Below are 23578 nucleotides of genomic sequence, written 5' to 3'. Positions count from 1 at the left end.
GGGCTGCCATGCTTGTTGCTTTCCCATTTACTTTATGCTACACAAGTCCTCATACCTATGTTATACACTCAAGTACTATGTCTATACACTCAAGTACTTTGTTCTATACACTCAAGTACATATTTACATTTACATGAAATAGCCATAATTCATTTATTTATACTATAACAAGCAGCTTATTATCTAATTTATCCATAATTATAGCTTTAGGGAAAAGCGAAAAGCTGGAGGTTTTTTTTATTAGCTTGATATTGCATTATTAGCAAGATTCTGGGTAATGTTATGTTAAACTTGAACTCGATCTGCTGATTGAGGAATTGAAAGATGAGGTTGGAAAGGGCCTCAATGAATAGACTTGAGTTTTAGCTTTAGGATTGCAGCAAAATCTGGAGTAATGCCTAACGTTATCAGTGATTTTGCTCAAGAGGCTAGTTATTATCCATAACATCAGGCTGAATGCTTTTGATTGGGGAACAGACAAATGATGTGACCAAGGGGCTCATAACAAATAATACGTGATGTCTAGCTTTGTACCTATACAGGGTGTTGTTGTTTATGAACAATCAAATTTTGGATGACCGTGGAGTGGACAGTGATTGATGGCAACCTTAAAAATGAACCACTTGACTGCTATGATTTATGGCAATTGTGATAACTGTGGAGTGTAGACAGTAGACAGTGGCACTTGGTTGCTATAAATATACTTCTGTTGTGTAGTCTGATTCTGGCGATCAGTCACCTTTACTTTTGGTGATTGTTCTGTTTAGAAGTCACAAAAAAGTGCAGGAACTTAAGTTTTGTTGATATGATGCAACATTTTCTTTTCTGTAAGTTATATATTAACTTCATCATTGGAAAGCAGATAGATAGTGACATGAATTTTATTGGTTGTGGGCTACTGGCACTACTATTTTTTTAAGAGTTAAATGCTGCTTATATTATGATCTGATCAATTCATGCCTTATCTCCTCAACCACCCGAGACTTTGATAAGAGCGTAAAATGCGACGAATTTATAGTTTAACCCTTTCCACTTTTGCTTAGTTATTTCGTTAAAAAGATCAAACTAACTTTGTTATTTCCTTAGAAGTTTTGTGGAGCAAACGTGGAGAAATAGGAGCTCAATTGGGGCAAGTTAAGGTTCTGATGTACAGTAGTGATGCAAAAGATGAAAGACGACTATTTAGATGGTCAGAATCAAGAAGGAAAGTTTGTGGAAAAATTCGTGCAATACAGTTGCCGAGAAGCAAAATCTGAAAACTGGAATCTGCCTTATTATCTTCTGTATTTGGGAGCCATTTTGAAGATATCTCGAGTGGAAATTGGTAGGAATTCTTAGCTACATTTGAATATCAGATGTTGTACTACAACTGGAGCGAAATCAGTGGGGATTCATACACTGATTTTATTTTAACGTGGGTTCGATTCTTGAAAGCGGAATCGTGGGGATTCATACACTATTAACGAACTAAGAGCGTTCGTAAGACTTCGGACTAAGAACAATAGATACAAGAAAAAATATGTTGTTACTTATGCACTAAAACAACAGATAAATGTTATTGTAGGCTACTAAAGACGATAGATAAATGTAATCTGAACTGAATGCTAATAACAGTTAACTGTTATTGGAATTTGCTGAATAAAACAACACTAAACTGTTATTATAATTCCATTCAGACAACATGCATATAGGATTTCATATCTTCTACTTTGGTGCATTCAAACCACAAAAATGACCATTTTTCTGTCTTTGGAATAAGCATTAGATCATACAAATTGTAAGGAACTATTATTTGTTTCCAGATCACAGACATTTATCTGTCGTTTGAATTCACTAGTACAAACAGTTAGCTCATGTCTTGATTTCATCAGACAACAGAAGACCTAACAAATTTCTGTCGTCTGATAAATAAGACGACAGAGGAAATCTGTCGTCTGATGCCCCAAGAGACGGCACCATACTAGACAATAGAAATTTTTTTCATCAGACGACAGATCTCCTCTGTCGTCTGATTGCTTTTCTGGCATAGTGATTGGAGCAAACACTGAAACCATATTGGTGCAGTCAGAATAGAGTGGGCAAAATTTGTTGTTAAAATATATATGTAAGTAGTATCGCATCTAGCTGGTTAGTACTTGGGTTTAGGGACTTATTTTGATAACATGGGATTGATGAATTAATCTGGACATGAATTTGCACTTTTGTAAATGTGTTGAATATGGCAATGTATGAAATAGATGGTAGTAATCTACGACAATGTGGTATTTTAGATATGTTTTGAACATGAAATTTCATATCTGCAACCATTTGTGCAAAGCCAATTCAGACAATAAATATAGGTCAAGTATCTATTGTCTGAGATTCTGTCAGACAACACATACTTAAGGCCGCATATAATTCATGTTGTCTGAACATCTATTCACACAACAGATATAACAAAACTCATGTTGTCTGAACATCTATTCACACAACATATATAACAAAATCAATGTTGTCTGAGATTCATTTCACTCATCATATATAACAATAAACTGTTGAATGAGGTTCATAAAATACAACTGAAAATAATAAAATGTGTCGCCTGAATGTCCAGTGAGATGACAAATTTCATTTTGGAACTGTTATTGTCACTACTACAAAAAGTTAATCACACAACACTGATCACACAACGGAACAGAAATCATCTGTTGTGTGTTTAAGTAAACTCTATTGTACAACGGTATTAGTGATGTTCTGTTGTGTGAATGTTAACAAAGTGATAACTTTTTTATCAGAATTACATTGCACAACAGAATTAACTATTGTCCGTTGTCTGAGTCTTAAAAAATTTAGTGGCAGATTTCCCTCCACTCTGGATCTTGGTTGCCTCTTGAAACATCGAAATTTGGGCTACTAGGTACAACGGTTTCACTATTTCCGTTGTATGATTGAAAAATTGAGCACCAAAGTTTGAGGAAGCTTGCTTGAGTGTCTTCCCCTAGATAGGCCTAGTGTAAGCTGTAAATATTGTACAACAGATTTAAGCTTTTCTGTTGTGTGAACTTGGAACTAGGAAGCAACATTTTGGCTCAAATTGTAGGCGCCATGTTTCCCTCCACGATTTCACATTTTGATTTTCAGTGCTGCATTTTAGACGACAGTTGGTGAGGTTTGTGTTGTGTGAGTAACATTGACAATTTTTTTCTAGGTGTAATTGCCATGCCGTATTGTGTTCCAAAGGGGGGGGGGGGGGAGGGAGGGAAAGCGAGAAGGAAAACAAAACCTACCACCACGACATACAAAGCCTCTCTAACCCCTCTCTCGAATAGCCTCCCCGAAACGCCTCTCTCTCTCTCTCCGGCACGGCCACGTGAAACCTCGATCTCTCTCATGAATCTCTCAGTCCTCTGGGAAAGCTCTCTGTCTCGTGAAACCTCTCTCAGCCCTCTCTCCCCAGTTTCCAATCCCACACTTAATTTCAACCTTCTAAATCCCTAAATCCCTAAATCTTCCACCTCCGCGGGAAGCCGACTACGATGGCCTCGATTCTGAAGCCGTCCAATGGGGTGAGATGGGAAAACGACGACAACGAGCAATAGCAGCAGCGACGTTTCGATGACGTTTCCGGAGAAGCGCTGGGGAGAAAATCGACACTAGGCGTCCTAGGCGGGTTGAGCTAGGCGCTGGACGCTAGGCGAAATCCAAATCGACTCTAGGTTTAGTCGTTTAGATTTGTGCAGTTACTGCAATCGCCGTCTCTCCTCTCTCTCTCCGGCGCGGCCGCGTGGCCTCCTTTACTTTACTCTCCAGCCTCTCCTCAACGGTGATGCCGTGATGGACTGACGGTGGTACTTGCCTAATTGGTAAGATTGAATTTCTGGGTTTTCACTTTTCACTTTCTGGAAAATTCATAATTGTTTCAACTTTCAATCGATCTGTCTCTCATGAACATCTCCACTTTCTGGGTTATCACTTTTCAGTCGAAGTCTCGAACTGGTCATTGCTCTTGGTTGCTCTCTTCCACATTCTGGGTTCAATTCTTCAGTCGAAGTCTTGCTTGGTAAGTTGCTGCTTTGCTGGATATTCACTAGTGTATGATTCTGGGTTGCTCTTGTTATGCCGTTTTGGATGATTGAGTATGAATATTTGCTCTCTGTACTGATTTGAGACTTTGAGTGATTTCAAATTTCGCAATTTGGAATTGAGTATGAATATTTGCTTTCTGGGTTCGATTTCTTTTTGCCAGAAACTATTTGATGACTTGGATTGTGGCAGCAAATAATCCAAATATTGGTCTATCAGTGTATCTGTTATTCTGTTTTTGACTTTTTGGGCATTTGGCATCTGTTTTTCCAATTTTGAAATTGTATCTGGTAATGATAGGAAATTAGGAATCATAGGATTGATAGCTATTGATATTGACTGATGCTCTAATGGATAACTGGAAAAGTTCATTTAGTTATGAACTTATGATTTATGAATTAATGAATTATGACCTTTTGTGGCTTTCTTTCTTTGTTTTGTTTTGTTTTTCATTTCTAATGAGATGGACTGGATATTGGATCCAACTATTACCTTGTTTTTGTAGTTTTCTTTAATATTTCATGATTCTATTTTAATTTGAAGTAATTTGAGTGTGCTATATATATTTTTTTTCAAAGATGGTGCAGGCGATACTTCTTTCCCTGTTATAAAAGATCAATCTCAATTTTCTGTTGCACATGCACGTTACAGTAAGGTAATCGAGTTTTCTTTTCAAAACATGTTCCCACGCAGATATTTCTTCTACATGGGCTGAAAATTTTCTATTAATGGAATTAGGGGATAAAACACAACTGCTATGTCACCATGGGGATTATTATTTTGATCTTTTAAGTGAATAGACGTAGTACTCTTATCCTGGTGTCACAGATTGTCAACGTTTAGATACGAATATTTTTCAGTGCTTTCTTTGGGTAATTTTCTCCAGTGGATTCCTAGTCTATAAAGGGCACTGTGTGGGACTTGTGACTACTCAATCTTCACTCTATTAGCTGTTTTAGTTCATATGTCAGTCATTATTGTTTCCAGCTTTAGGCTATTTTCCAACTCTCTGATAGTCTGAGTTTTCTATTGTATCCACACGCTTAGAAGTTCAGTGATATCAATTTGTAGGAGATTGTAGTGATCTGACCGGTGTTGCATTTTTTTTATGTTCCACCTTTGTATGTAGTGAGCTTGAATATTGTAAGTATATTTCCTTTAGTCAACTGTCTCTTTTATCTGTTTCCTTTACCAGTACTTGACTATGTAATTAAGATTTATACTTTGATATGTTATGGATATGCCACTTGAAAATTTGAAATGTGTCAAAACTTTTCATTTGCTTGTTAATTTTTATCTTCCTTCTCAGTTGTTTGTTTGATAATTTCTCATTTTAAAAATAGAAGGAATTAAAGGAAAAGGAATTAGAAGTTTCTCAGATAAATGAAATGTATTTATTATTGATATACACGCACACAAGTCTCCATGTGTGTGCATGGCCAGGTCATATGTCTCCATCTGTGTGCATGGTATGCTCAATTCATTTAGCATGATCCTTGTTAATGGCATTGTGGAATTTGAGTGCATAGTTAAACATATAACACAATTAATAATGTTTTCTGGTTTCTAATTCTTGTTTTCATTATATATATCTATATAATTTATATCATCCTCAATGATCTGCATAGTATGCTTAATCTTAAACAAGTAGGCCGATTGTGCCTGATATCTCACTGGATAGTTGAACTGATTATCATAATCCATGTCATTTTTCCTTTCAAATAGCAGGCATTATCTTTACTAGTTTTGTTTGTCTTAAATTATGATATGTGTGCCAGTTGATGTGATTTGTTACAAATTTCCTTTCAAATAGCAGGCTCGCAAGATCCGAATTGCTAAAAGAGTAACTGCACTGGAAGAACTGCTTCCACAATCTGTAGAGGTAATAATTTGCCTGTGCCAGATCATGCATGCAGTTGCTCATTGAAGAGGAGTTTTTAATGACTTGTCAATGGTTTGTTTTCTTTTATTATGTCCTACTGATGCCTTCAATCTGAATATTTTGAATTAGTAACTAAGTTACTGACATGGGCAGTTGAGTCTACATATAAACATAATTAGAGTTTGGTATGTAATCCCTGGCAGAATATGCTTATTACACACCTCTTAGCATGCTACCTGTTGTTTCCCATGTGAATTTTAGTTGTGGTAAAGTTGAAGTTTGTTTACATGATTAAGAACGTGTATAAATGTCTTTGACTCACATTATCATGTAACTAAGGCTATTATGTTTTCTGTGCTGTAGGAAACACCTGCTATAGTCAAGTCCTACTATGACAAAAGAATAATTGGATGCCCTGGTGTTGAAGGAGGTAAACTCCTCCAGCTGCATCTTTTTCTTCCTTGCTGAACTTACATGCATCATTCCACATTTGCAGCTAACTATAATTTTTGGATATATATGTCTGCTGAGGATGATCACGATGCTATGTGGTTTTGGCTGGACAAAGGCAAGTCACATGAACGCGCTATCTATGTTATCGTTTGACTATCTTTTTTTTTTTTTTTACTTTATATTATGGGGGTTAGCTATTGCTAGCAATGCTTCTATCATAATGCTGTCTATGTGTGTGTGTGCAGCATATGCTTAGGTACTCATATTGGTCTCATATTTTTGAAAGTGCGCAAGAGGTTCTGTTGTTCTCTTGGACAGTGATGGTGCAGCTGCATTAGTGCTAGAGAGTGGGAAGAAGGCACTTGAATGCAATAGTTTCAGCATGTGTATGTTTTTGGAACAATGATATTGTATCTTTGCTATCTTTCATTGTAATTAGCTAGGATGCAGCAGCCATCAAGCTAGCTAGAATGCTTTTTTTTTTTTTTGGTTTTATGGTATGGATGGATACATGAATGCTACCTCTTTTGGTACATTAGATGGTTGAATTAGAGTATTTCAATGCCTAAATCTTATATTGTGCAGTATTTTTGTGCAAATATTTCAGGTAAAGAACCAAAAAAATCAAATAACAATCAATTATATTACGTTGTATGAATACACATATATCGTTAATCACACAACAAATCAATTTTAATCACACAACGGTACGTATAAAATTTTGTCGTCTCATTAATACTCACACAACAGTTCCCATATTTTTCTGTTGTATGATAAATTAACCAACAACAGTATGGTATTACTTTCGTTGTCTGAGTGTCATTTTTCTGTTGTGTGAGAAGTTAACCAACAACGGTCCCTACTTCTGTTGTCTGACCACATCGACACAACAATTAAATGCGCCGCATCCAATTTCTGGCATTGGCATGCGCAGAATTGGTGCAACGGTTTTAACTGAAGCATTGTGTCTATGATATACACACAACGGTGTTTCACCGTTGTTGGAGTGTGCTCATCACACAACACCGAGATAGACGACAGACATGGTCCAAATCACACAATAGATTTCCACCGTTGTGTGATGCACTTTTTGTAGTAGTGTGTTAATGCATCTCACACAACTGAAAAAAATGAGGCAATGTTGTTGGAGATTCATTTCAGACAACGGAGGTATCTTAACAGTGTCGTCTGAGATTCATTACGCACAACATAGTTCTCTTAAAAGTGTTGGGGTAATATAATGTGAGACAACAATCATTAAATGGACTGTTGTCTGAATATCTAACAGACAATAGTTTTTCCAAATTAAAATAGTTTGGTAATTTTCAGACGACAGTTATGAGCTTATATATGTCATCTGAGTATAAAACAGACAATTGTTTTGAACTGTCGTCTGAATGAAGTCAACCAGACAACAGGCTACTAGACAACAACAACTTTTTCACTCAGACGACAGTTCAGGAACTGTCGTCTGATTAACTTTGTGGTGTAGTGATTTCCTTGGTTTTAGGGCAACTATAAGTTTTTACCTTTAGGCTTGCTTATTTACTATGTTATTTCATAGTCTGTAGACTTGCTTAAATAAGTGAGCATGAGTACCGTCAAATGATCAGACCTAATCTATGTATCGCTGTGGTTTTCCACAAACTCTTTATCTACCCAGAGATGGTAGAGGGAGGGTCACTACACCAAAAAAATGAAACAGACGACGGGTTTTTTTCGTTGTGTGATTTGGAGGCTCACTGTTGTGTATCGGAGCGTTGTCTGATTAAATTTTGCACAAGGGTGGTGCACCGTTGTATGATATACAAACACACGACATATTTTTGTTATCAGCGTTGTGTCATGTCTCGACAGATGCCAAGCACAGCTGCCGCGCAGCATGACGTGCATCTTTCATACAACAGAACTTGTTTCCAAGCTGTTGTTGGAAACCCTTGTTAGACAATATTTTTTTTCATTTCACCGTCGTCTGATATACCATCACACTTCAGTTGTACACTATGGTTGTTGTGTGAATTGGTCTTGGACAACATAATTTGGTTCTTATCGTTGTGTGATTGTAAAATCAGAAGACATAGTTCTTTTACAACCATTGTGTGATATGTAAAGAGTGCATTGAGTGAATGACCTAATTTTTGTATTCAGACAACGTTGGATTGCCACACTATAAAACTGTTGTACAATCATTTTCATTTGCTATATTTTGTGCATATATAGCTCCATTTTACCTAATGAACATTGATTAATTGGAAAGAAAACACATTGCAAATGCTCAAATGAGTAATCAAACCCATTCCATATATCTCAAATGTTAAAAGGGAGCATTTCCCAATCATCCAAGCAACCATTAATGGAAGAAAAGTATTCAAATGCATGGCCATCTACTTGGGACATCAAAAGCTGATACAACTACGTTGTTCCAAATTAAACATGCCACATATAGTGTGTGCAGGAACTTGGTTTCTACAGCCAACATATTGATACAAACTCTTGTCTTCCCACTATTCCCGGAACTTTGTCTGTGCAGCCATGGTGTCAAACCTATAAAGTTAAAGCGATTATTGGTGCGTTAAATTTTGATTTGTTTAGCCATGGAATCAAATCTAGTTCCCCACCTGTCTTTATACAGCATCAACTACATGCACCGTCCTTTACTTGAACAACATGATCTGCAAGCCATCAATGAAAGAAAAAATGAAGATACTTTGGCAAGGAAATCATACAAAATCAGCAAGACTTTTGCATAAACTGCGATTGTGAAATGATCATGATTCATGCAGTTATATATCATAAATTATAAAGGCAGATATAGCATTTAGAAACAGAACAACTCTCAAGCAAAAATCACAGCTCAAGTAATTATCATCTTCTGGTGGAATCATTTTTTGGTTCCTAATTCCTAAAACCTCTACATTTTCCAGAACCAAAGAGTTCAATATTTGAAATTTCACTCAACAAGTCAGACTTATTAACGCACTGGACACACTCAAACAGGACCAAATTAATCTGATAAAAGCACTAAAGTACTAAACTCATCAAGCATTGGCCATTACAAAAACTCAGGTAACTAAACCTCACATCATAAACCATGAACACAGCTAGAATCGTAAGCATGGCTATTCAACTACAATCTATCAAACAAGTACCTATACCATGACATAGTTGGACAATGGACTTCCTACTTTTCTTTGCAATACAAAAGTTTAGCCTAGTTCTCGTCTAGTTCTCCTACTTCTACTTTCAATTAGCTGAGAGGAACAAACTTTTAAATTTTGAATAAAAACAGTAAGAGCATATTGGCATGGTGTAACTTATAATGCATCTATAACATAATTTAAGCCATCATATCAGAATCAGAGGAAAGCAAATAGCCAATTTCAGCATTTTTGAGGAAGACAACTGGAAGATAAAGATAAAAAGAGTTACAATATACGCACAAAATACTTATAGAGATATAATAGGATGAAGATATAGAGAAGGAGGCAAACCTGCCAAGACTTATGTTAATGAACTTATGTTAATTCACTGTCTTGTAGAAACAAATGGAACCCAAGCTTCCATCCCAACTCTATGAGTATGAAAAAAGGAGTGAATTCCAGGAGTAAAATAAACTGACAATTTATTTTCTTGGATAATAACAAAGGTCATCAGTGAAAAAAATAAATCAGCATTTTTTGAGAAATTAAAAAAAAATCTCAATAAATTAAGCATAGACAACAAACTGCACTGATAACTTCAGTCTAAGCTGCTTACTATGTTGGGATTAAACCTGCAGAAAGTGTAAAATTAATCAAGAAACAGAAACACGCAGATCATGCCCTGTTGAGTATAGTGGCAGATCCTTCAAAGTTACACAGCCACATGTACTGCATAGTAATACAAGAGAGAAAGGCTCCTACAAGAATGAAAAAAAGGAAGAAAATACAACCCACAGAAGATTAGGAGACATAAGCTGCTGTAACAAGCATGGACAAGCCACTTAACATGCAAGTTTCACATGAACGAAACTATCAGTTGCAAGGCACCAGTAACGAACCTCCCCCATGATGAGCACTTCCAATGCATCTTGGTAATTTTGTGCTTTAATTAGTTGCTTTGCATTAGTATGAAGCATCAGGCCGATCATGATTGCCCTGTCAAACAACATTTCAAATCTTACTTCAAACTCAAAATGGGATTGCATCCCCTAAATTTCTCATAAAAGGATCTAACTTGAGAACAGAAATTACTGAAACCTAATTAAATCATACCGCTGATCAGTCTCCAATCCATTTGTACTTTCTTCCCACTCTGATCTTCAAGTACTATGTTGAAATTTTCAATTGGCAGTAAACCATTAGCGTGTCTCTTCAACAGCACAGTTGCAGCAGCTAAACCCTATAGCGTGTCTCTTCAATTGGCAGTAAACCATTAGCGTGTCTCTTCAAAAACTCTATTTGTTCAATCAATCCAAAACAAAACCCAGAATAGAGTGTTCATCAGATAAACAGCCACCATAATCATACAAAAAACACACTCATATGCAATGAAACCGATTCTACCACCAAACCAACTAACATAACCGAAGTTTTCATAAAGCTAAATGCTTTCATCAAAATCAAACAAATCCATGACTAGCACAACCAAATTTGAACAACTTAAATCAAATCCATGGCATAAACTGTTATATTCGATATGAAAATTGTAGAATCTAATACAACACGACATTATTTTAATATGAATTCAAGAAACTTGTAATTTAACACTTAACATCGAGACTAACTCAGAATCTCATCATTAAGCATAATGTCTATACTGATTTCATAATTAATCGAATGCAAATTATTTCTCAACTTCCCATATATCATAAATCAAACCACTCCATGCTCAATCCACTCCATGCTCAAACCACTCCATGCTGAACTATTAAAATTTCAATTGAATCAAGAAAGTATGAATGGAAATAGAAAGTTACCGAAGATGCAGCCGATGGCCCAAATGTCCTTCGGAGTTGAGTAATCTGTGAATCCAAGCAAAACCTCCGGCACAAAAGACTTGTAGAAGAAAGCGAAAGACTGACTGATCCCATCGCCGATCTTGAGGCTCTGTTGTTTCTTATCAAGCAGCAGATTCTTAGGTTAAGGTTCCGGTGAGGATGTTGTTATCATGACAGTCGTCGACGCCCTTCAGGAGCTGGAAGAGAAGCTTCTTGACCAAATCGGACGGCAAGGGTTCGATGGAGGCCGTCATCGACCTCAAATTCTAGCCTATGGTACACTAGAATCTCGCGGGAGAGGGCAGGGGGTAAGCCGTTGGGGGACAGTTCAGAGCCGAACGGCGGCCCAGTAACGACGACGGGGTGGTTCGAAATTGAAAGGAAACTGGGATTCAGAGAAATTAGGGCTTAGAAGGAAATTTGGGAATGGAGTTAATCTTCGATTGGATTTCTGTAAATTGAAACGAAAAGGAAACTAAGGAAAAACGGAAGATGAAGACGTCTGGGTTTGGTGATTTGAGATTTCAAATTGAATCAATTGGGGAAAGGTTGTTTAAGGAGTTGAGACTGAGCCTTTGAGGAGATGGCTCGAAGAAGCTGACCCAATATTTGGATTTTTATCCAAGTGGGATAGCTCTCTTTTCTTTTGTATTTATGAATAAGACAACACAAACACAAGTTATGTTATCTGATTATGTAAAAATTAATTAAACATTCCAAAGAGGGAAAGTTCCCGCTCTATACAATCAAAGCATGTAGTTTGGCGCTAGGTTTAGAAATTACTCATTCACACAATACAAATAAGTAATTTGGTTGTGGAAGCATACAATCACTAAATATATCTCGATCAAAATTTGTAGATTTTAGGGGGGAATAGGTGCCATTTTGGGGCAAATTTAGACACATCCAAATCTTCTTAATACATCTTCCTTTATCATACAACGAAAAGTAAAAAACGGTTGTATGATATTTTAGAAGCTACACTCAGACAACAGATATAACTATTCTGTTGTACTAAGTAATACAAATTTGGAGCCATATTTGCGTCGAGCTAGGAGGAAAATGTGCCGCTCTTTTTTTATTCATTCACACAACAAACTATTCTTGTAAGTGTTGTGCAATTACCTTTTAGCTAAAAACTTTAAAATTTTAATAGCCTTATACAACGAAAGTTTTGTAAAGGTGTTGTATGATTCAATTTCCCTCATCACACAACAAAAAAAAAAAAAAATTTCGTTGTGCAAAAAGTGTTGTCTGTTGAGGTTATTGGTGTAGTGGGTGGTCCTTTCTGGCCTGAGTATTAATATATATATATATATATATATATATATATATATATATATATATATCAACATGATATTCTTAAAAAAAAAACTAAACCAAAAGTACCTCAAAGTGTTATTCTATTGAAATAAAATAAAAAATAAAAAAAAGGTACATAAGATTGGCTAATTGATTTAAAATCCAAGCCAGAGTGGAAAATAGAATCGGAAAAAAATAAAACGATTTAGTAGATAGCAATGTAGGTGAATTGCGACTTGAGAGTGGAAAATTTGCCGAATTTCCTGATGAACAAATACACCTGCCCTAAGAGGTATGAGACTAACTACTAGGTACGGGTTGAACTTCTCCGGAAGTGTTTGGTTTCTTCATTTTGGAATTCATGAATTTACACCAAGTATAAATCTCCAAACCCAATGTGATGGAAGCAAGCACTGCAAGGGTTCCAATATAAGCGCATAGCCAGGTTTTGTCTGGCTTCAAAATGGCAATGCCATGGAATATATTCAATATGATCACAGCCAGAAGTGCGTAGCCCAGAAAATGATGGTACATGTCCCAGTATTTCCGGAAATCATCTATTGGCGTTGGCCTTAAACGCAGAGCAATCATCTAGATAACATAACAAAAACCAGGTCACTCTTCTTCAATTGCAAGCAAATGAAAAACCATATGCATTCAAAAATTCTTGATCGAAAGAGGGTTGAGTACTGAATTACTTGTAATGTTGTAAATGCAAATATGAACATGGCGAGAATATTGTGAGTGTGGAAGTGATATTCTTTGGAAGCATGTCCGAGCCATATTCCGATTGCCCAACCAATCGTGCCGAGAATGTAACCAACGATCTGACAAGAGACGTGCGATAAAAACCAATGTGTACAATGAAAGGGATATCTTCTCAAGTACCTCGCTATAATCACTCCAAAGGGCAACAATGTTCCCCATCCCACAATATTCAGAATCCCATGCACCTGTTAGAAAAACAAAGATATTTGATAAAGAACAAAAAGAAGTTAGTATCTGTATGGTTCTAATTACAATGAGCAGAGTCCATGTTTGTCACCAATTCATTTGAAGTGCTTAAAAAACTTGAGAGACTTAAAATTCTAATTAGTTGTACCAGAGGGATTGATGTATAACAAGTGTTTTGGCCTTTTTCTAGCTTTTGGAATAAAGAAAAGCGAAGTTTATCAATATTTTGTTGGAGAGAAATGTTTTACCACTAAATTTACTAAACGCTAGTTGGTAGAAATTATGTCAATTTTGTTAACATAAGTTCTAATTTGACACATTCGCAACTTCTTTTTAAGTAAGGCATTGATAAGTTCTATATAAGCACATGTGTATCTTTCTCATTGGCGATGAATTATGACAAAGAATTTACATAATTCAATATAAAAAATAAAAAATAAAAATAAAAAACTTTCTTCACCAGCTTATATGTATTTATGTAATATTACTTGCACCATATTTACTGATATTTACGCATCTTACCGTTCTAAGATGATGCCGGCGATGTTCAATGCTGATACCTTTCCAACTGTACAAGTTTGTAGTCTCTGTGCTATCCACGTTCTGGAGAGCCGTCGGGTGCATCTTAGGCTCCAGAGCAACCTCATCAGCTTCATACCCAACTTGCCACACATGGTTCAACCTTGCAATGTCGTACGCAGCTAAATCTGGACGCAAAATTAGCGTCGCAAAAATTGACATGTATCTGTTAGGTTTCACATCACCTGTCATGTTTTGGACGACGACATCCTCGAACTCTATGGAAGGCTGCAGAGGCTGCAAACGACATCCCAGCTTGGTGTCACTGGTGATGTTGTATCTGCTGACCTTCAAAGTCCCGTTGGCCTGTGAAATGGCGATAATGGCCCTGGTTCCGATCATCCGCGGCCTTTTCCGACGCGGGTTCACACCCCAGGCGACCCATTTTGGTGTGTCGTCCATAGATATTGGAATGGTGAACAAGATGTCAATGTGGGTTTCGTTGTGGATGTTCCAGCCGAGTTCAGCTCCCAAGGTGAGTAGTTTCTTGCAGTTGGTGATGTTCATGGGGTTGATGGGAATACAAATTTTGGTTCTCTTATGAGCAGAGGTGGCGAGAGAGGAGGAGGACAAGATCAGTATGAGAATTAATGCACACCAGTACATGTTGGACGGTTGGGAGGAAATTCTCTGCAAATGCCAAATCTGCTAATTACTTTGTATCGTATGTACTTGTGTTTGAGGAGATCGAGTGGATTTGTTCCTTTTGGTCTTTGAATTGGGTAAGATTGAGGAACAAGTAAAGCATTATATATAGTTGTTTTTGATACTGTTTTTACAGCGTGTTGGGTCAGAGTCGTAGGTACTTTTTTTCAATCTACTTGGAATATTTGCTATCTTCGCAATTGCCCCCGTCACTTTTGTTTTGCTAGCTGTAAAAAAAGTGAAACTGTACGTACTGTGTGAAAATCAGATTCGTTCTGCTTCCGGTCGAGTAAAACGTGACCATTCATCCACGATCCATCTCAGGTTTTGTTGCTTGTAAAACGTTTCAAGAAATATGCGTACGACGTCTTGAAGGTAAAGCTAGCTAGGCTTACAGCTAGGAACAATTTCAAACGAGAGAAGTAATTCAGAATTTTTTTCTTATTAAAGATGAGATGAAAAAACTCAAAAGAAATTTAGGTTGTCCTGCCTCTCCTCTCTGAGGTATTTAATAGGCAGCCTCGCTCTCATCTTCAACGAAATAAGCAAAAATCCAAAGAAACAATGAGCTAGCAGCTATTTAAGCAATTGAATTGGCAAACAAAATGTTAGAGTAACTCCAACAGCTTCCCTATATTTTGATCTTTCTCTATTTTAGGAAAAAATGAGTCTCTTTTGCTCCAACAGATTCCCTATAACTCTTTCTATTTTAGGAAAAGTGAGGAAGGAGAAAACTAAATTCCCTAAATTTACAGCAATCTCTAAAATTTTAAGGAAGAATTATGGAGATTTTAGAGATTAATGTAAAATAGGGAATCTGTTGGAGTTGGAGTTGGAGAAGAAAAAGAGGCTAAAGCTTTGACATTAAGGAAGTAATAATACAAAAATTATAGAGAAGTTGTTAGAGTTGCTCTTATATGGGGTCGATTTTCGTCACTCGCCGCTCATATGTATTCGCTAGTACTATTGCACTTCAAAATCAAGTTCAATCTTGCATTCCATATTCTTTTAAATTTTCTATAATTTTTGCTACACTAATATAGGCATTGATGAAATAGATCTTTATTGTTGTTTCCAATAAATTGAATAGATTGGTTGTTAATTAAGAGTTCAGAGTTCATATTGCATAGTTTTTCCTTCCTTGCCATGGTGATGGACGTCATTGTGGTTTCTAATTACATATTTAGGCCTTCATACCCCAGCTACTCATCTCTCCGATCAATAGTCGGATATCGAGATCAGTTCTTGTTGACGTTCAAGGGTCACCAACGATTCCAGATCTAGTTGATAGAACGTTGGCGCTTTGGCATCAAGTCATGAGGAAGCCTGTCAATCAAAGTGAGGCAATGACCCAAGTGTTTTGACAATTAATGATTTAATATCTATACTATTATTAAAAGAAGATGATTTATTAGCTAAAATTAAAAAATTGTACCAAAATAACTCTGAAATATTAATAAACATTTACACTCATAAAATATGTAGGGATAATATAGTCAAATTACAAGAGAAACAGAAAAATAAGAAGAAAAAAAATAGATAAATACGTGAGAGAACTACCAATCTCATGGATAACCATCCACTGAATCCATTTTCTCTGCAGATAACTTTCTATCTTTTTTATTTTTTATTTTTTACAACGAAAGTTTTTCTTATACATGCAGAGCATGTGATCGTAGACTAGTATTGATTGTTCGCTCTGCGGTACGTTCTCCAGCCTCTATCTGTAGGCCTATGTCTTAGGGGGGAAATTATTACATGGTCCTGAACCATAGTACACATGGTGGTCCCGAGTGATATTATTGGCTCATGTGACTCGTAATTACTTTTGATTGGTCTCTTAAATTAATTTTTTTTTTCTTTTCGAGTGATATTATTAGTTAGGACCACCATATGGCAGTGTCACGCGGTACTTCAGGACCACAGAATAATTTCCCGTCTTAGAGTGCCAATCTAATGTAGGTAGTTAAGTCATCCGATTTTTAATTACCTTTTAGCTAATTCTAATTTTGTGACTTGTAAGTGCTCATTAACTGCTTCTATATATGAAGGAAAAAAAAAAGTGCTCATTAACTAAATGGATTACGAATTTTTAGAGTATCCTTCATTAAAGCTACTTTAAACATTCAACAAGCTAAGATATCTTCTTTGCTTTTTGAAGTGAAAGAGCAATTGAAAATCAAACCTTGCTACGGCTATAGCTTTTCTTTTCCTTGTTTATGTCTTTTTTTTATTCCTCTTTCATATCAGAGTGTTTTATAATGTTTTGAAATATTGAAATTCCAACATTACGTGTAGCTAAATTATGGTATGCATATAAGGGATTCCGATAAAGCTGGACATGCAACAGGTCTCCAAAATCGAGTGATTTGCACAGCTCCAAGAGCAGGGTCTTTGAAGATGAATTTTGACGGGGCCTGTGATGTGAAAAACGGCGTATGTGGCCTGGGCGTGGTGTTCAGAGATCATCAAGGGTTGTTAAAGGGGGCTTTAGCTGTTCCACAGGTGGGCAATATTCCTCCCAGGTCAGTAGAAGCCTTAGCACTATTACATGGACTCCGCTTTGCGATCCATGTTGGATTCTCAAACCTGGAGGTTGAAGGTGATGCTCTCTCAGTCATCAACACTCTACATGATAGTTCTGATGATCTAAGTTTTGAAGGTCATATTATTGATGAAGTTAAGTCTTTAGTTAAGTCTTTTCCCATTTGTAGTTGCCACTTTGTGAAGCGGGAAGGCAACAAGGTTGCCCACCGGCTTGCAAAAGAGGCGTTAAGAGTTAGTCAACCTTTGCTTTGTTTGGAGTCGGGGCCTTCTTGGCTCCATCAGTCTGTCAGTATGGATTTCCATGGCGAAGTCTAGTTGGATCACTATTCGGGTAATAGTCACCATGTCGGTGTACTTTTGTCGAGTATTGTTCCACAAATCGTTGTAATATTTCATTATTAATGAAGTTCATTTTGATCAAAAAAAAAACATTACGTGTAGCTAAATTATATTAATATAGAGATTTTTGATTCCGAAATTTCAACATTAATATTCTGTGAGTACTCTTACATGCTGCCTCTTGTGGACCAAGTTTTCAAATTCTGTGAGTGCAAAAACTATACATATTCTCGCCCACATTCATAATCTAATTAGGGGGTTGATGGGGGCAGATTAGGCAAACTGGGTTTGGATTTTGGGGCTGAACCAAGTGTATAACAAATCTTGAGGAAGATATGTCAAAGCTTTCATTCTGACTAACGCAGAAAATGCACTTCCTAAAGTTCTAGATGTTGATTAAACATAGTGGAAATTACTCTATTTGTGTGGAATGTGGCCAAGGTTTATCAGAGTCTATTCAATATCCAAAATACTTCATTGTTCACATGAATCCCAAATTCCTAGTACTATCTAGTACGAAATTAGATTTGATAAGTCAAAGATTGGAGAGATATGATTTGGCCTCAGAACTAAAATATATATGTGAAAGTGTTCTATATGCACAAAGCACTTGGTTTATATATGTGTGGTGTGATCAACTCGTAAAACACGCATTAAATATGTGTATTACATGTACGGATTCAGTTCCTCTCAAGTTTTTTTTTTTTTATCAAATAAGAACTTCATTAATAATGAACTGCTTACAACGAGTTTTTGGCGACATCTCTTACTCAGAAATGGCCACTAGACTTCCCACTGGGAACTCTATATACTGACTCTAAACTTGCACTACAACTGTATGACAAAGACAATAAACGCAGGAGCAGTAAAACCTTGACATCGCACCTCTCGTCCAGCCAGTAAGAACTCTAAAACTAGACAACTCACTTGTGTCGACACTAACTCACCAACCAGAGTCCTCCTGACCAGCTTTTGATCGACCAAGCCAACACTCATTGTGACCTAAACTCGACCAAACGGATTGCCGGACCTTCAAACCTGGGACTAAAGAAAACCCAACACCATCACCACCCTATTGTCGACACCATCCATCCACCACTGCTCCAAAACGCCATCGCCTCCGACCCGATCCTAGATAGGAAAGACCCACTAGAAGGCCAAGGATGATTGTCTAGCCAGACTGTTTTGCCACCGCTGCTGACCCAACTCCAGAACAGGAACGATCCCCGAGACCGCGACAGAGAAGATTGTCTCTGTCACACCTTTAGTAGTGTCAAATTACCAACAAAAAAGAAAACCAAACCCTAAAACATTAGTAACAGCCAAACCCGCCACCATGGCAAACCCGGTCCACCATCGCACCACCACCAGCGGCGCCCCATCCCCCACGATCTCCACCTATCAACCAACCAAACAACTAGCAGCCCAATACCTGAATCCAGGCCCAAGACCAAGCCCAGACCCCATACGGACTGCTCTGTGCTCTGCCCTTTCGTCCCTACCATCGTTCCACCACGACTGCTACACCTCCACCGGCGTACCACCACACCCGACTAGCAAAATGCGCAAATAAACTACGCAACAGAAAGTAAAAACAGCTTGAAATAAAAAGAGCTAGGGCAGGGCCCAAAAATTGAGCCCAAACCCAAGCCCAATTAGCAACCATGGAGCCAAGAAGGTCAAACGCCGCAAGCCAATATCGGCCTGATCTCGCTACGGCCACCGCCGGACCACCCACAGCGCCGCTCCGCCACCGACTCTGGACCGCCGCCGTCATCCTTCCGCCCTCCCCGGCACGCCATGGAGAGACACCACCCCAATCCACCGTCCCCTTCCCCAGATCGTTCGACGGAAACCCAACCCAGATCGGGTTAATCCGATCTGAGTCAAGCCCTGCCGTCACGACCACATCACCTCCAGTCCACCTCCTAGCCCGTGCTACCCCATCAAGCCGCCGACCCTGCATCCATGGCCGTCCAGCCGCCGTTCTAGCCCGCTCCGCACCCAAACCCCACCAGCGAGAACAAGACCCCGCGCCAGCAGCCTTGATCTTCCCCTCCATCGCCTCTGCACACCAGCGATCAGATCGACGGTGCAAACCACAGACCAACAGCCCAAAGGGCCAACAGTTCCCGTCCGACGACAGCGTCACCAGACGCGCCGCCGGACGGAGAGAGAGAAAAGTTTTGAAAACCCTAGTGTCCGTCAGAACAGGGAAGGACTGGAAGTTTTTTTTTTTCATCCCCCAGTTCCTCTCAAGTTAATTTTTATAAAGTTGTGTGAAATTTATTAAATATAAACGAACTTTATAACCTAAATCCTAAATGTATTCAATATGCCACATCAACATCAAAGCTTTTTGTCTCTTATGTAACATCAATTTCACACTATTTGGTTTTCTTTTGATTTTTTTTTCCCTTCTTCGTTCTATTTTTTCTGATTAAGAATCTTTCTTATTCACCATGAAATCAAAATATTCAAAACTCCTTTGACGTACAGATGACCAAAGAGATTGAAGAACACTTAAGTGTAGAAAAGGCAAAGTTGTCACTTTGTAGATTTGGCGTTCGGCGTTCGATTGCTGATTATTATACCTTTCCAAGAAGAGAATGGTGATAGGAACAAAACTCGTAGCATATATGGGCTTTTCCGGGCATCCGAGATCATTTAGGACCTCAAAATTGGGTTTTTCTATTTCTGTCAAATTTTAAATTTGGGCTAAATACTGTTTAGTCCTTGAGCTTTTGACCAAAAAATACTTCAATCCATGACCTTTTAATTTCACACGTTTAGTCCTTGTACTCTCAGAATTTGGACCAATAGGTCCATTCCGTTACTCTCAGTCCAAAAACTCTGTTATGTTGTTGGCATGGCAATCCGTCTGCATCAAAAAGTCAATTATACCCTCACATTCCTTTTCTTTTTGTCCTTAATTTCTTTTTTCTATGTTTTTTATTTTATTTTAAATTTTTTTCTTTCACTTACTCGATAAGTTGGATTTCTCTGTCAGCCCCTCAAATCTCTCCACCCCCAAACCTCGCCGCCCCAAACTCTGAGCCACCATGGGCAGTAGGGAGGTGAAATTGAGTTGGAACTTATCTCCATCGATCCCACCTCCTTGAAGCTTAACCTCCAGCTCCTCGACGCCGACAACTTCGAATTGGTGAGACGAAGAACATGGATGCAAGGAAAGGTCAGAGAAGTCAAAAAATTTCCAGGAGATTGCCAGATTCTAGGAATTTGTAGACTTGGTGTTTTTACAGAAGCACTCGAAGATCGAGACCCATATCGATCTTCTTGATCAAAAACCCAGATTGAAACCCAGCCGGCTGGGACTTGATGGCTTGTGCTCAGATCGGGTCTGGAAATATGGCGGCGTTTTGCTTCCAGGTTTGCAGCAACATCTCCGGTGAGTTCTTTGATCTTGGTTAGAAGTTGGATTGTTTGATCAATTCTAGAATTAGAATTTTTTTTGTTGATTTTGGGAGTTTAATTTGAAGTATGGAGTGGGGTTTTGCACATCGCCGTTGGAGAAATAGGGGATTTTCATTTCTAATATGGTTATGGGCGACAGAGCATTGGGGATGAAAAATTTCTGGGTTTTGAGGGTTGGGAGGTGGTGCACCTACCTGGAGATGCAGCGGTCCAGCCGGTGCTTATGCCGACCCTTCTTTGGCTCGAGTCTCCACCTTCATATGACTGTTGTTCCAGCAAGGATGGCAAGATTGGTGGAGTGGTGGTGCTGATGATGGCAGTAGTGAGGAACCTCAGGGATGGGGTGCCCAAACAATTTGGGTACCCGAAACAACTTTCTCTCTCTCTCTCTCTCCCCCTCCTCCTCCTCCTCCTCCTCCCATGGCGGCCCGGTGATCTTGATCCTTATGATCCCTCATGATCCCAATGCCTTCATCATTTGATCTTGATGACTCAAAATTTCCAGATTTGCATTTGGGATCGATGTTTGAGAGTTCAAATTGGTTTGATCTTTGTGGGTTGATTTTTTGTGGGATCCAAGGACGACTAGCGGAGAGAGTTCAAAGAAAAAGAAGACTAGAAGAGATAAACAAAAAAAAACAAAAAATTAAAAAAAACTACGTGAGGGTATAATAGACTTTTTGATACCGAAGGATTGCCACGTCAGCAATTTAACAGAGATTTTGGACGGAAAGTAACGGAATGGACCTATTGGTCCAAAATTGAGAGTACAAGGAGTAAACATGTCAAATTAAAAAGCAAATGACTGAAGTGTTTTTTGGGTAAAAGTGTAAGGACTAAACAATATTGGACAATACTTGGCTGACCAGGGCTGGGCAGCCCTTCCTAACCAACCTCTGCGTGTCACACTCCCAATCCAACACGTGTCTTTTTTTTTTGCCTCTCTTTCTATTCTCCTCCTTCCTCTTCCTCTTCCTGTTCCTGTACTCCGTCTCCCTCTTCTCCAACTTGACCATCCTCAACCTCATTCCTCCTCCTCAACCCCTTCTCCACTCCCCATCGTCGGTTTCCAGTCACCACCACCTCCTTCCCCACCCTCTCAATCAAAGCCTACGCCACGGATCGAGATCCCTCCATACTTGTCTCCGGAAATGGCAAATCCTCCTTCAGAGTACTATTCCCTGCTTCACAGCAGGACTACTGTTCCTCCACCTCCATTGAGGTCGATGCCGTCACCCGGGAGAACAGATTTTGAAGCACAGCGCTACAAACGGGTTCGACGTCGCGCGGCTCAACATCGCGACTGGGAGCGCGTGACGAAGGCTTAATTGGCTTAGAAGGACACATGTCATCCAGTTAGTGGATATGGTCAGCCAAAGCTGACCATACCTGGTCAGCGAAGTATAATCCAACAATATTTAACCCTTTAAATTTTTAGTTATTTTTTATTTTATTTTTATTTTGATCTTTCGGCTTATTAGGATGGTTGTTAGAGCCCCCAAGCGCGCGTTTATTTTGTACTATTTAAGCAACCTTAAACAGCCCTGCAGACTTCATCTTTTACATTACTATCAATCAAAACGAGAGTTTTACTCAAATTCCCTGATGGACTTCAGAACTATTTATTTTAGGGTTTATAACTTGTAAATCTAGATACTCCGACTATGTCATCATTTAGGCCTTGTATCATCTATTATCGATGTGAACTAGGGTGGTGCCTAGTTGTTGAGAATGTGTATAAATATAACTCCCACATTGGAAAAAATATAACTTTGCTTATGCATTTATAAGGGTTTGGGCCACTCCATCCATTGCCAATTGGTTTTGGATGTGAACCCCAGATTACTTTATCATGGTATCAGAGCGGGTTACCCACGTGTCTGGTTTCAGCGATGGCTACACGTGCTCGCCGTCACTCAATATAACTTGTGCACGTGTATGGCTTGAGAAATTGCCACACGTGCGGGGGCGTGTTGAGAATGTGTATAAATATAACTCCCACATTGGAAAAATATAACTTTGCTTATGGATTTATAAGGGTTTGGGCCACTCCATCCATTGCCAATTAATTTTGAATGTGAACCCCAGATTACTTTATCACTAGTATAGTCGCACATAATGATTAATAAGATAAACTTTTCATAAATCACATAATGTTTTGGTATGATGACTAATGTAGCTAGTCTTTTTACAGGTCAGAAGTGTCATTTTTGAATTATGCCTAACTGTATAAGTGTTAATTATATTGATAATTTATATGCAGGTACGTATTAGATGTAACCGGGCTCTTCATTTTAATTGCACTTCTGCACATAACCGCATTCCTATTGTTTGACATGTTCTTCTTTATGATTAATATTCGAACATGTTTGACATTTGAATTGACTAATGAGGACCTAACT

General features: G+C 38.3%; 2 protein-coding genes and 2 long non-coding RNA genes across 12 annotated transcripts in view; 2 read left to right on the top strand and 2 right to left on the bottom strand.

Annotated features, from left to right (window-relative positions):
• LOC133734714 (factor of DNA methylation 4-like) overlaps window positions 1–23578 on the top strand; it is an 86329-nt gene that overhangs the window by 32993 nt on the left and 29758 nt on the right. The window lies entirely within an intron of this gene.
• Window positions 3241–6510, top strand: LOC133732582 (uncharacterized). Of its 4 annotated transcripts, none has more exons than XR_009857192.1 (5): window positions 3241–3842; window positions 3960–4039; window positions 4641–4717; window positions 5879–5944; window positions 6308–6510. It is a non-coding gene; the product is annotated as an uncharacterized LOC133732582 (long non-coding RNA). The 4 variants fall into 4 exon arrangements; XR_009857193.1 differs by having other exon boundaries at window positions 5876–5944; XR_009857194.1 differs by lacking the exon at window positions 4641–4717.
• On the bottom strand, window positions 8678–11980 carry LOC133732813 (uncharacterized). Of its 6 annotated transcripts, XR_009857333.1 has the most exons (6): window positions 11355–11980; window positions 10651–10832; window positions 10154–10533; window positions 9889–9968; window positions 9016–9069; window positions 8678–8941 (listed from the first exon to the last, which is right to left on the bottom strand). It is a non-coding gene; the product is annotated as an uncharacterized LOC133732813 (long non-coding RNA). The 6 variants fall into 6 exon arrangements; XR_009857331.1 differs by having other exon boundaries at window positions 9889–10533; XR_009857329.1 differs by having other exon boundaries at window positions 9016–10533.
• Window positions 12762–14915, bottom strand: LOC133733708 (cytochrome b561 and DOMON domain-containing protein At4g12980-like). The gene is made up of 3 exons (XM_062161347.1): window positions 14154–14915; window positions 13376–13630; window positions 12762–13268 (listed from the first exon to the last, which is right to left on the bottom strand). Exons 1-3 carry the CDS (start codon window positions 14814–14816, stop codon window positions 12978–12980), a joined length of 1209 nt encoding a protein of 402 aa, XP_062017331.1. The 5' UTR covers window positions 14817–14915; the 3' UTR covers window positions 12762–12977.

Source organism: Rosa rugosa, chromosome 2 (assembly GCF_958449725.1).
Source record: "Rosa rugosa chromosome 2, drRosRugo1.1, whole genome shotgun sequence".
Taxonomy (NCBI): Eukaryota; Viridiplantae; Streptophyta; class Magnoliopsida; order Rosales; family Rosaceae; genus Rosa; species Rosa rugosa.
This window is presented reverse-complemented; position numbering and strand designations above follow the sequence as displayed.